This window comes from Scyliorhinus torazame, chromosome 2, assembly GCF_047496885.1.
Source record: "Scyliorhinus torazame isolate Kashiwa2021f chromosome 2, sScyTor2.1, whole genome shotgun sequence".
Classification (NCBI taxonomy): domain Eukaryota; kingdom Metazoa; phylum Chordata; class Chondrichthyes; order Carcharhiniformes; family Scyliorhinidae; genus Scyliorhinus; species Scyliorhinus torazame.
Window position 1 is genome coordinate 395,978,812 of NC_092708.1, and position 14,114 is coordinate 395,992,925.

General features: G+C 46.2%; 1 protein-coding gene across 1 annotated transcript; it reads right to left on the bottom strand.

Annotated features, from left to right (window-relative positions):
- Nucleotides 1-4,894: 4,894 nt before the first annotated feature.
- On the bottom strand, nucleotides 4,895-13,763 carry LOC140406024 (heat shock-related 70 kDa protein 2-like). Its single transcript, XM_072494252.1, has 2 exons — nucleotides 13,476-13,763; nucleotides 4,895-8,240 (listed from the first exon to the last, which is right to left on the bottom strand). Exons 1-2 carry the CDS (start codon nucleotides 13,756-13,758, stop codon nucleotides 6,601-6,603), a joined length of 1,923 nt encoding a protein of 640 aa, XP_072350353.1. The 5' UTR covers nucleotides 13,759-13,763; the 3' UTR covers nucleotides 4,895-6,600.
- Between the last annotated feature and the right edge of the window lie 351 nt (nucleotides 13,764-14,114).

Genomic DNA, 14,114 nt, shown 5'->3' on the forward strand with positions numbered 1-14,114 from the left:
TATGACCAGACCCCCGACCCCCGCGATCTATAATAAAGAGCATTCACTTGCGGTTTTATTGTAAATAAAGAAATGTAAAGAAATGTTCATGAGCAAATTGTACGATCCTGAGCTTGACTGCCAAGCCAGGAAAAATGTGTATAAACTGCTATGATTCTGTGTGTATGGTTGAGGAAGGTAGAATAATGAAATGTTTAAGTGAGTGTAGTGTATTAAGAATAGTTAGAGGTTCCCATTTTTATTGTTTTGTAATGCATGTCCCTGTTTGACATAGCGCCCCTTAGAATTGTCAGTTAAAAATTTTTTGCATAGTTATGGTCAGTGTAGAGGCCATGAAAGAAGTGCCCCCCAGGTCAGGGAATGGAAAGCAACATAGTTATGTGATCCTTCACACTTCGCGTTAGGATCTCAAGGAGGGAATGTAACCACCTAAATTGGCCAACTCCCGATTTAAAATGGCGAACGGCAAAGGCTGATGGGAAAGTCAGCCAACAAGACAGAAACCAGTGGCTGCAGGTTTGCTGTGTATTTACCTCTGCAAAAGCCAGACAACATCAATACCAGCGGCCAACAACATAACAAAGTAGCAGCCATTTGCATGCTGATGAGCAATCCCCGGGAACAATAAGTAACATTTTGGACACACAAAGCAAAGCCAGACTCCTCGGCGCCAGCAGGAGCCAACACAAAGGAGGTGAACGAGCACCTCAAGACCGTCCATCGATCAGGGAACCGCTCCAGTATTGGAGAAAATCGAACCAAGCGATTGGGACAAAGTCCAATCACTTGGGACCAGGTACAGGGTCCGCCCCAAAAGGCGGGAAGCCCCTGGGGACTATAAGAGTTAAGCCCCAAGTTCAAATCACGCTCTTCAGCAGCTACTCTTCGCTCTCTTCTTCCTACCCGGGTCACCCAGCAACACGAACCAACATTGACCGTGACCGGTGCAGTGATCATCGACTGACGTAAGTCTTAATTCAACGCTCGCTACGAGATAGGCGCTCCTAGCTACCAATCCGTACCAACTTCGAATCCCGCAGACTCAGAACCCGAACGAAAGGCCATTTGTTCCCCTGACCTGGTGGGCCAGTCCAAAGTTAAGTATAGGCCTGTTAGTTGTAGAAGTAGCTTAGACGTAGAATTTGTGCATGAGTAGCGATTACTGTGTACAATAAATGTGCTTTGATTTAAATATTACTAATCGGTGTATTGGATTATTGGTCATTACTCGGACTTGAACCTCGTGGCGGTATCATAAAGATACCTGGCGACTCGAGAGCAAAGGTAATAAAACAGAGCAATTGAACCAAGGAGAAAATCAGCAACGTTCGCCCCCTCCAATATGGCCCTGTCCCCCTCCCCCAACCTCAGGTATTCCAAACCATCCAGGAATTCCTGCATCTCCCGATCCTCCTCTAGTGGCTCTGACCTATACAATCTCTTGTAGAACTCCTCAAACACCCTATTAATCTGATCCGGAGCCACCACCAACAACCCTGCCCTGTCTTGTACCTGGACAATTTCCCTAGCCGCTGCCTCCCTCTGAAGTTTGCCTGCCAACATGCGCCTTGCCTTCTCTCTACTCGTAAACCACCCCCCTCAGTTGGCGCACCACCTTCCTTGTGGGCAGCCGCTCAAAGCTCGCCTGTAACTTCTTCCTCTTTTACAACAGCGCTGGATCCCCATCTTCTACATACCTCCTGTCTACCGCCAACATCTCATCTATTACTCTTTTGACGTCCACCCTCTCATCTACCTTTGCCTTAAACTAGATCACCTCCCCCCTCACCACCGCCTTCAGAGCTTCCCATACCACCGCCCGCAAAACCTCCCCCGTACAATTAAACCCCACGTACTCAATTATATTCCCAATCTTATCACAGAACCCTCGCTCCTCCAACAGCCTCACACCTAATCTCCACCGCGGCCTCTGCACTGCTCCCTTCTCCAATACCATATCCACCCAATGCGGCGCATGATCCGATATCGCAATTGCCTAATATTCCGACCCCTTGACCCCTGCCAACAGCACCTTCCCCACCACCTTCCCGTACCAGCCTCCCCGAACAGGCGCCGGAATGTGGCGACTAGGGTCTTTTCACAGTAACTTCATTTGAAGCCTACTTGTGACAATAAGCGATTTTCATTTTTCATTTTCAAAAAAGTCAATCCGCGAATAGACTTTATGGACCAAAGAGAAAAATTAATACTCCCACTCCTCGGGTGCAAAAACCTTCAAGGATCCACCCCTCCCATTTCCACCATTAGTCCAGCTTGGCTCCCCAACAGGACAAGCGAGCGCGGCCGTGTCCTGTCCAATATTGGTTCCTGCACCAAGTTCCGATCTCCACCCACTATCAATTCATGTGAGTCCAAGTCGGGGAAGGCCCCACACACCTTCTTTACAAACCCTACATCATCCCAGTTGGGACCATACACGCTTTCCAGCATCATCAGCCTTCCCTCCAATGCCCCTGTCACTATCACATACCTATCACATTCGCAACCACTTCCTCCATCTGGAACCGTACCCGTTGTACATTTTGATTGTTCAGGTTTCATTGTGTTTCGTTGCAGGAACCTCTGATGTAAAGGGGGAACAAAGTGTTGTGTAATCATGTTTGTCCCTTGTGGGAACAAGGTCGCTTTAAGAGTTCGAATAAGTGAAATACTGATGTTGCCATCAGCAGTTTTGGTGGGCCAGCAGTCAGTCCACACCAGCAGTCTGTGTGACAACAGCTTCCCAATAAAGCTCTTGTTAGTTATGTACCTTTGTGGTCTGCAAGCTAGCACTTTAAAAATCCCAGAGTCAAAGGTTCTTCTACATACCTCAAAAGAAAACCGGTAGCTGATCAATCAGTTTCCTTCAAAGGGAGGCAGTCAAGGTATATTCCCTCAAATAATGAAGGTAGGCCAAACAAATGCAAATGACAAAGGAAAGAGGAATTAAGAGGGAAACGTGTGCATATAACGGCATCAGGTAGTAAATGTAATTGGAAACCATTTGAAAGAGAAGGTTCAGAGGAGATATAAAGAAGCAACTAAGAGATGAAAAGAGGAAGTATGAAAACAGACTGGCAGCCAACATAAAAGGGAATCCCAAAGTCTTCTATAGGTATTTAAATGGAAAAAGGGTGGTAAAGGAAGAGTACAGCTGATTAAGGACCAAAATGGGATTTACACATGGGGACAAATGGCATAGCTGAGGTATTAAATTAATACTTTGCATCTGTCTCCACACACGAAGATGCTACCCAGGCCATGGTTAGGTAATTCAGACACTGGATGGGTTTAAAATTGAAAAGCAGGTGATAATGGATAGGTTGTTTGTACTTGAAGCACTGAGGCCAGATGAGATGCATCCAAGAACGCTGAAGGCGCTGAAGGAAGTGAGTGGAAATTGCAGAGGCACTGGCCATAATCTTTCAGTCTTCCTGAGATTCAGGCTGTCCTGCAGAATTATTAGGAGTATACGTTACACCTTTACTCAGAAAGATAAGGATGTAAAGGTAAGCCCAACAACTACAGGCCAATCAGTCTAACTTCGGTGGAGGGAAACATCAAAGAACAATTTGGGGACAAAATTTAATAGTTACATGGACAAATGTGGGTTAATTAAGGAAAGGCAGCATGGGTTTATTTAAAAAACATTTTTTTAAAGAGTATCCAATTCTTTTTTTTTCCAATTAAGGGGCAATTTAGTGTGGCCAATTCACCTACTCTGCACATCTTTGGGTTCTGGGGGTGAGACACATGAAGACATGGGGAGAATGTGCAAACTCCACAAGGACAGTTACCCAGAGCCGGGATCAAACATGGGACCTCGGTGCCGTGAGGCAGCAGTGCTAACCAGTGTGCCGCCCTTCACATTCTACCTTTTCAGACAAGTCTAATGCTCCTTAGAAAACCTCAATTAAACCTGCCTCCACCACGCTGTCAGACAGGAGTTGGTTTAGCACAGTGGGCTAAATAGCTGACTTCTAATGCAGAACAATGCCAGCAGCGCAGGTTCAATTCCTGTACCGGCCTCCCCGAAAAGGCGATGGAATGTGGCTTTTCACAGTAACTTCATTGAAGCCTACTTGTGACAATAGGCAATTATTATTATTAGACAATGCATTCCAAACCATGGCCTCCTTCTGCGCTGTAACAATTCTGTAAAGTGTCTGAAGTACAGTGGAGTGTTTTTGGAGATTTTATAGTGAATTTCTGATTTCAAGGGAGTGTTTCTGCATTCTCATAGGGAGGACAGAAAATTTGGTGACCTATTCACACAAAGGTACAGTCGGTATGGGAGGAGTAGCAGTGCCTCTGGCCGACAACACGATGAGGGGCTGGAGCAGAGACCTCAGAGTGGAGGGGCTTTACCTCTCTGTCAACTAAATACAGACTCCACCATGCTCTTTAGCAAGAATAGGCAGGCCTGCCAATATACCACGCATCTCAGTGTACATCCTCATCAGTGTTCTCCCATGTGCAGCCTCATCAGCAGAACCCATCTGGCAAATGAACCATCCTTTCTCCCTCGGCCTGGCTGCAGCCCATTCATGTCCCGTTACTAAGCTCATGGTAATCTCAACTCTTTAACAGCCTCCAAGCCATGTGCAGTGAAAGTATCTGAGCTGGTGACTGAGTGTCATGTAGGGGTCCCGACAGTGAGTGTTGGCTACTTGTTAATGGTGGGTGGGAACCGCAGTAAACCCGTATGAATCCTCACCTGTCCTCCAAGCATGGATACTAGTTAGGTTTTTCTTAGCCTTGGGTTGTTAACACTAATTATAGCACCTTTCATGTTACCTTTGCTTAGGTTACTCAACTCAGTACAGAATAGAAACTAAAACACAATTAACAGTGGAAACTTCTTCAATTGTAGAAACTCTGCTCCAGCCAGCACTGAACTAAGGTTGTCTTTATTTTTTTGTTATTTTTAAAAAACATTTCACATCTGGGTTAAACGCAATGAATTAAAATACATGTAAACAAAAAACTCAACATGAATCTTTGTGAAGCAAAAAGAATGCTGCAGCTACTGGAAATCTGAAATAAAAACAGAACATGCTGGAAGTGCCCGGGTCTGGCAGCATTTGTGGAGCGAGAAACAAAATTGTTTCAGGTTGATGAGCTTCCATCAGAACTTGAAAAATGTAATAGGATGCATGTTTCTAGTTTTCTCTTATATTAGCTTTCAGACAACAGCACATCTGCTCTCAGTCGATCTTTTGTTTCTTTTCTCGTCCCGTCACCATTCTCTTTGGCCCTCATTTCAATCTCTCCTTGTCTTCCACCCCATCACAGACCTTAGACCTTTCCCACCCACCCCTTGCTCAAAACCTATTACTTTCTCTAACTTGTCCCGTTTCTGCTGAAAGATCACAGATTTGAAATGTTAACTCTTTCTCCTCGCTTCACGAATGCTGGCCGACTTGCTGAGTGTTCGCTGCATTTTCTGTTTTTAATGTAAGAATTTTTGTTAATTTAGTAAAATAAATGAGGAACATAGAAACAGTTAAATATAACAGACAAAGCTTTGCATCCAGAGAGCTGCTGCACTCTTATAACCAGAGTTATCTAGACTTTCATCAATCTAAAGCATGCTGTTGTACAGACAAGTAAATTTGACCTCTGCAACTTATCACTGTTGCTCAAGGAGAAATTAATAATAGTGTTCCATTGCACTACACAGAAGAGTTAGATCTATTTCAACAGTTCTATCAGTTCCATGAACACATGCAATACCCTGATTTGCAACAGTCCACAGATTGAAGCAGTTAACGCTCTCCAGCAGTAGATGGGTTACTTTCACTGACACCACAGTAAGGAAGGCGTGTAATTCCTCCTCCCCTTCCAGTAACACAGAAAGCCTGCAGCCCCTCCACCAATAGTTCCCACTCCCTCAATAAAAAGGAATCTGACCTTCCTTCCCATTAGTTACTTTACCAGGAGAGGAATTATGTAGAAGCAAAGTCTCACATCACTGCATATCTGCCAAATTGTGACTGAAAATGATGCCATCTTTTTTTATTGGTTATTTAAATGTTTCCCCCAAAATAACCTAACAATACTCTCCTTATTCTATTGAGGGACAGCATCCCACCTCAACAAGTTTGGAGTTTGTTGCGATGGGGGCTCTTCTGGTTGTATTCACTCTGATCTGTAGACACCCTGTTTGACATATGTTCAAATTTCATTAGAATGAACACACGTTTGGAGTTTGTGATGAAACCCATTGATAATTTAAAAAGTGGAAGGACACTGGCCTACGAGGATCATAATTAGGTCATCCGGTGTACCGACACTGCAGGGACTGCAGAGGTTCCAGAAGGCAGCTCACCACCACCTTCTCAAGGACAATTCGGGATGGGCAAGAAATGCTGGCCTAGCCAGAGACACCCACATTCCATAAACGAATGAAAAGAAAATGAACTAATCACTAATAAGCTAATGCTCCTTAGATTACTCTGCAAGGGAACTAAACTGTTGAGTAACTCGCTAACGCATTCACACATTCCATCCTTCCTTCCATCTGCAATACTGAAGTCATCTGGAAACTAACTCCGAACCAAATGGCTGCAAATCTTCCAGTGCCCCATCCCACTTCACTCAGTCAACTTCTTCAATGGTGGGTCCAGACACATTGCTGGGATCAGAGGTACTGCCAGCCCCTCCAGGCATCCCAACACAAGGACATCGGAGAAATTTGGCTATTGGCTTGCAGACCTTTTCCAGCTCCTTCAGCTGGTGGTCGAATTCTTCCTTCTCTGCCGTTTGGTTTCTTTCCAACCAGCCGAGGACTTCCTGACATTTCACCAGGATACTGCTCTTTTCCTGGTCAGTGATTTTTCCTTTCAGCTTCTCATCTTGTACAACCTGCTTCACAGCATACACATAGGTCTCCAAGGCATTTTTGACAGTCACTCTTTCACGGTTTGAATCATCCTCGGTCTTGTAGCGCTCTGCATCCTGGACCATGCGCTCAATCTCATCTTTGCTCAGCCGTCCCTTGTCATTGGTAATGGTGATTTTGTTTTCTTGCCCTGTGCTCTTGTCCACAGCCGAAACATTCAGGATGCCGTTGGCATCTATATCAAAGGTCACCTCTATCTGTGGTATTCCACGGGGAGCTGGTGGAATATTGGAAAGGGCAAATTTGCCCAGCAGATTGTTGTCTCTGGTCATCGCTCTCTCACCTTCATAAACCTGAACAAGGACACTGGTTTGATTCTCTGAATAAGTGGTGAAGACCTGAGTCTGCTTAGTGGGGATAGTAGTGTTTCGTTTAATGAGGGAAGTCATGACACCACCAGCTGTTTCAATACCCAGAGACAAGGGAGCAACGTCCAACAGCAACAGGTCCTGCACATTTTCAGACTTATCACCGGTTAAAATAGCTGCCTGTACAGCAGCACCGTAAGCCACAGCTTCGTCTGGATTGATGCTCTTGTTCAGCTCTTTCCCATTGAACAAATCTTGAAGCAATTTCTGGATTTTAGGGATCCTTGTGGAGCCTCCTACAAGAACAATGTCCTTAATCCGCACCTTGTCAATTTTTGCATCACGAAGGGCTTTCTCAACAGGCTCCAGTGTGGCTCGGAACAGATCATTGTTCAGTTCCTCAAACCGGGCCCTTGTGATAGATGTATAGAAATCAACCCCTTCGTACAGAGAGTCAATCTCGAGGCTGGCTTGGGTACTCGAGGATAGGGTCCTCTTGGCACGCTCGCAAGCCGTACGCAGGCGTCTTACTGCTCGCTTGTTCTGGGACATATCCTTCTTAAATTTCCGTTTAAATTCTTCCATGAAATGGCTTACCATGCGATTGTCAAAGTCTTCTCCCCCGAGGTGAGTATCTCCAGCAGTGGACTTGACCTCAAAGATACCATCCTCAATGGTCAGAACAGAAACGTCAAATGTTCCACCTCCCAAATCAAAGATGAGGACGTTATGCTCGCCAGATCCTGCTTTGTCTAGTCCATAAGCAATGGCAGCTGCTGTTGGTTCATTGATAATCCTCAACACATTTAAAGCAGCAATGGTTCCAGCATCTTTGGTGGCTTGTCTTTGGCTATCATTAAAATAAGCCGGCACTGTGATCACAGCATTCCTCACGGCAGTGCCCAGGTATGCTTCTGCGATCTCCTTCATTTTTGTTAGCACCATAGAGGAAATCTCCTCAGCAAAGAAAGTCTTCTGTTCTCCTTTGTACTCCACCTGAACTTTGGGTTTCCCGCCATCACTAATCACTGGGGAAAGATGAATGACGACATTTTTAATAAATGAAATAAATCTCTTTCCATTTCTTAACAGAATATTCATAATCTGCCAATGTGAAAAACTTCCCCTCACAGTATGTGTTAAGATTGAACAGTTTAGGCCGATACAAGAATTTAGAAGAATGAGGGGAGATCTAATTGAATTATACAAGATGCTAAAAGCTATGGATAAAGTAGACATGGAGCTGGTGCTTCCTCCTGTGGGGCATTCTAAAATGAGAGGTCATAATCTTAGAATAAGAGGTAGCAAATTCAAAACAGATTTGAGGAGAAACCTCTCCCAAAGAGTTGTGAATCTGTGGAATTCGCTACCCCAGAGTGTGGTGGATGCTGGGACAGTGAGTAAATTTAAGGAGGAGTTGGACAGATTTTTAATTGGTAATGGGTTGAAGGATTATGGAAAACGTGCAGGACAGTGGAGTTGAGGCCAGGATGGGATCAGCCATGATCACATTGAGGGTGTTAGAGCATGTGTTCTAGGGAGGAGATGCTCTGGCTGATTTCGCATCGTAACCTCGGTGTGGCCAAGAATGCAAAGCAACTGGTGTTGAGATTAAATGCCTACAGTATGGAAGTTGCAATTTGGCCCATTATGTTTATGCTGTTTCCTGCAGTAATCCAAAACTAATCTCACTCTCCTGCACTTCCTGCTGTATAAACCCAGCTTCAAACGTTTATGCATCTTTTCCTTGAAAGACGTAACAGTATCTGTCTAACCAGTTCCTCGATAAAGCATTTCATCCTCCAACAACTCTCTGCATATTGAAGCTTCACAACTTTTCTTTTCTCCTCAGTCTCGCTGGCTGGTGTACATGGACACCCGCTCCTCAGTCAGTGAAACTAATCTTTCTCTGCTCATTCATTCGACACGTTAAATTTAATAGCATCTTGACTGGTACAGGCTTGGAGGGCCAACGGGCCTGTTCCTGTACTGTATTGTTTTTTTGTATCTTACGTACCTGCACACTCATTTTCAGGGAATCATGCATTCGAAGCCAGAGAATGTTTCTATTTTGGCGTATCCATGAGCATCTGACCATTGAATTTCCATCACTGCTTTTTCATCCAAAGTGTATCACCTCACAATTCCACATTAAAATTGCCTTTTGGCACTAAACTGTCCATGTCCTGTTAAACTCTTTATAGCCCTTGCTATTTTTATATCAGCAAATTGTGATCCCTAAGCCCAAGTCCAAACCATCTGTGTAGACACCAGGAAACAAGAAAGTGGACCATGCTTCACCAAAGCAAGCAAACAGCTCTTTGCCTCTTGACCAGCAACAGTTTCTATCCATGGTTCATTTCTTCCTGCACCATGTACGCAAAATTTTACAACTATCTTCTGTGGGACATCATAAAAATCTTTCTTAAAAATCCATGTAAATATCGACAATTATTGCATCACTTTGCCTACTTCATCTGTCGCTGTTTCAGGAACTATAGTGGTCCTAATAACCTCAGCAGAAATCCCAGAGAGAAGAAAAGGAGAAGTGGAGGAGACAGGTCAAGAGGTGAAAAGGTGTGAGTGAAAGGAGGATTGTTTGTGAAGAAAGGAAATGAGGATTAGCTGTTGTCTAACTTGTGGGAAGCACAGCAGCACAGCGGTTAGCACTGTTGCTTCACAGCTCCAGTCTCCCGGGTTTGATTCCCGCTTTGAGTCACCGTCTGTGCGGAGTCTGCACGTTCTCCCCGTGTCTGTGTGGGTTTCCTCCGGGTGCTCCGGTTTCCTCCCACAAATCCCAAAAGACGTGCTGTTAGGTAATTTGAACAATCTGAATTCTCCCTGTGTACCTGAATCAGCACCGGAGTGTAGCGAATAGGGCTTTTTCACGGTAACGTCATTGGATTTGACTGGATTTGTACCGAGGTATAGTGAAAAGTATTTTTCTGCGAGCAGCTCAAACAGATCATTCAGTACATGAAAATAAAATAAAATTAAAATAAAATACATAATAGGGGTACACAATGTAAATACATAGATACCAGCATCGGGTGAAGCATACAGGAGTGTAGTATTAATCGGGTCAGTCCATAAGAGGGTTGTTTAGGGGAAGAAGCTGTTTTTGCGTGTTCTCAGACTTTTGTATCTCCTGCCCGATGAAAGAAGTTGGAAGAGTGAGTAAGCCGGGTGGGAGGGGTCTTTGATTATGCTGCCCACTTTCCCCAGGCAGCGGGAGGTGTAGATGGAGTCAATGGATAGGAGGCAGGTTTGTGTAATGGCTGTGTTCACGACTCTCTGAAGTTTCTTGTGGCCTTGGGCCGAGTAGTTGCCATACCAGGCTGTGATGCAGCCCGATAGGATACTTTCTGTGGCGCATCTGAAAAAGTTGGTAAGAGTCAATGTGGACATGCCGAATTTCCTTAATTTCCTGAGGAAGTATAGGCGCTGTTGTGCTTTCTTGGTGGTAGCGTTGACGTAGGTGGATCAGGACAGATTTGTGGAAATGTGCACACCTAGGAATTTGAAACTGTTAACCATCTCCACCTCGGCCCTGTTGATGCTGACAGGGGTGTACAGTACTTTGCTTCCCGAAGTCAATGACCAACTCTTTAGTTTTGCTGGCATTGAGGGAGAGATTGTTGTCGTTGTACCACTCCACTAGGTTCTCTATCTCCCTCCTGTATTCTGACTCGTCAATTTGAGATCCAGCCCACTATGGTCGTATCGTCAGCAAACGTGTAGATGAAGTTGGAACCAAATTTTGCCACGCAGTCGTGTGTGTACAGGGAGTATAGTAAGGCGCTAAGTACGCATCCTTGCGGGGCCCCGGCATTGATGTTTAGCACAGGGCTAAATCGCTGGCTTTGAAAGCAGACCAAGGCAGGCCAGCAGCACGGTTCAATTCCCGTACCAGCCTCCCCGAACAGGCGCCGGAATGTGGCAACTAGGGGCTTTTCACAGTAACTTCATTTGAAGCCTACTTGTGACAATAAGCGATTTTCATTGCATGTCGATTGTGGAGGAGGTGTTGTTTATTTTTACTGATTACGGTCTGTGGGTCAGAATGTCGAGGATCCATTTGCAGAGGGAGGAGCCAAGTCCTAGGTTTTGGAGCTTTGTTGTGGTGCCGCGTTTTGTGTTCTATGTTTCCAAGGGTGCATTTCTATTTTTTGATTATGTGATCATGTTATGTCATGTAACATCATACTCAGAGTACCACCTAAAGATGCAGTATTATTAGAATGTTACAAACACAAAAAATCTTTAATAAATATCGAGGTGTTCATATCACAAAGGGCCCACCATCGATAACGGAGTTTCCTTGAGAAGACCAAGAACAAATGCCAGAGGAGACTTGATGTGGAAAATCTCATGCCTCACGGCACTGTTCACCATGCCCTTCCAGTAGCCATTAGAATCACTGTAGCTTTGAATCTTTTCATTTCTGGCTCCTTCTAAAGAACAGCTGTGGGCTTTGGTGGTGTATCACAAATGACTGCTCGCTACCAGATCTCACAGGTTACTGCCGTGTTCTTTGCAGGGCATACAATTCCAGACATAGGATGCCTCACAGGCACAAAGGGTTTCACCTCCAACACTAGATTTGTGCAGGTGTAGGACATTGTTTGATGGCCATCAAAGCACGCAATGACTGACTTGTCAGATTCATCAACAGGAAGTGCTTTCACTCCCTTAACATTCAACTGGTCTGTGACCACAACAAGGACTCTGGGCGCTCACATCCCTGACAGCTGCCATGACTCCTTCAACCCCCTCCGTCCCAGGGTCCAGCTGCTCTCCATTCCACCAACTAAACTCCATGGATAAATTCTAAGGAACAAATGACAGCCCTTGAAGAGGTGGGTACTTACCCTTTACAAGAACCCATCACATTGGCAGATGCATTACAACCACAGGCATCTGCTCAGTAAGACAATCACCGTGCAGACCATCAGGCTTCTGAAGATGCAATTCTGGTGCCTGGACCGGTCGGGTGATACCTGCAGTACACTTCTTTGAGGTTCTCCTGCATAGTGGTGACTGCTATGTTCTCAAAAACATTGCTCTCCAGATGAGGTGTGGACCTTGAAGGGTGCAGTGCAAAGGAGGAAGTGCAAACCACAGCTCAAAGGAGGAAGAGGAGGAGGAAAAGACTAAAAGGACATAATGCTGCAGGGAGATGGCAAAAAATCCTTTATGATGTCCTGTGATCACTATATAGGTACAGATGCTTTATTTAAATTCAATGGAAACTTTTTTGTCTGTATCTTAAAGCACACAAAGTCTTGTTCTCCTACCACTCTTTCTGCTCGCCCGCCTACACTGGCACATGGTTAGCAACATTTCAATTTTAAAATTCTCACCCTTGTTTTAAAATCTCTACTTGGCCTTTGCTCTTTCTATCTCTGTAACCTCCTCCAGCCACACATCTCGGCGAGATCTCTGTGCTCTTCTAATTCTGGTTTCTCGACCATCCCTGATTTCCATCGCTGCATCATTCAGTTGCTTTCAATTGCCTGGGCTCTAATCTCTGGAATTTCCTCCCAAAACCTCCTCTCTGTACCTTGCTTCCCTCCTTTAAGACTCTCTTTAAAACTCGGTTTGAGCAAGAGTTTGGTCATCTGACCCAATAACTCCTTATGTGGCTTGGTATGAAATTTCTTAAAGTGCTGGGACCTTTTACACTGAAGGCGCTATACAAATGCAGGAGGGTGTTAGGCCGCTATATGAATGCAGGAGTTGTTAGGGCACTATATAAATGCAGGGGGGGGGGTTAGGGCGCTATACGAATGCAGGAGGGTGTTAGGGCACTATATGAATGCAAGAGGGTGTCAGGGCATTGTACGAATGTAGGAGGGTGTTAAGAGTGCTTTATAAATACAGGGGGTTGTTGTGGCGCTATAAATACAGGGTGTGTAAGGTGCAAAATGACTGCAGGAGGGTGTTGGGGCGCTATATGAATGCAGGAGGGCATTGGGCTGCTATATGAATGTAGGAAGGTGTTGGGGCGCTACATGAATGCAGGAGGGTGTTAGGATGTTATATGAATGCAGGAGAGTGTTAGGGCGCTACATGAATGCAGGGGGGGTGTTAGGACGCTATATGAATGCAGAAGGGTGTTGGGGCACTACATGAATGCAGGAAGGTGTTGTGGCGCTATATGAATGCAGGAGGGTGTTGTAGCGCTATATAAATGTAGGAAGGTGTGAGGAGACTATATAAATGCAGTAGGGTGTTGTTGTCGCTGCCCCACCGGGTCTCACCGGTGAAGGGCCAGTGCTTCATGTCCGTCTGCACCATCGGGTCGTCGAAGGTGCGGCCGATCAACCTCTTGGCGTCGAAGACGGTGTTGGTGGGGTTCATGGCCACCTGGTTCTTGGCCGGGTCGCCGATCAGGCGCTCGGTGTCGTTGAAGGCCACGTAGCTGGGGGTGGTGCGGTTGCCCTGGTCATTGGCGATGATCTCCACCTTGCCGTGCTGGAACACACCCACACACGAGTACGTGGTGCCCAGGTCGATGCCGACAGCTACAACGCGGCCGGCCATGGCCCGGGAGCGGGGCCCGGAGTGAGGGAGGGGAGGGAGCTGGGCCGGGCGCCGGGCTGGGTGTGGGGGTGTGAGGGGCCGCCGGCCGTTTCTCCGCGCACGCGCGCTCCTCACCCCCGGCACGTGGGCCAGCGGCGCCTGCGCGGGAGCCGACCCAGCCGGCCAATCAGAACAGAGGGCGCGGAAGCGGTGAGCGGCCATTTTGAGCCTCCACACTTGAACGTACCCCCCCCCCCCCCCCCAGTCTCCCTGGACAGCCCGTACCCCCCCCCCCCCCCCAGGACAGCCCGTACCCCCCCCCCCAATCTCCCTGGACAGCCCGTACCCCCCCCCAGTCTCCCTGGACAGCCCGTACC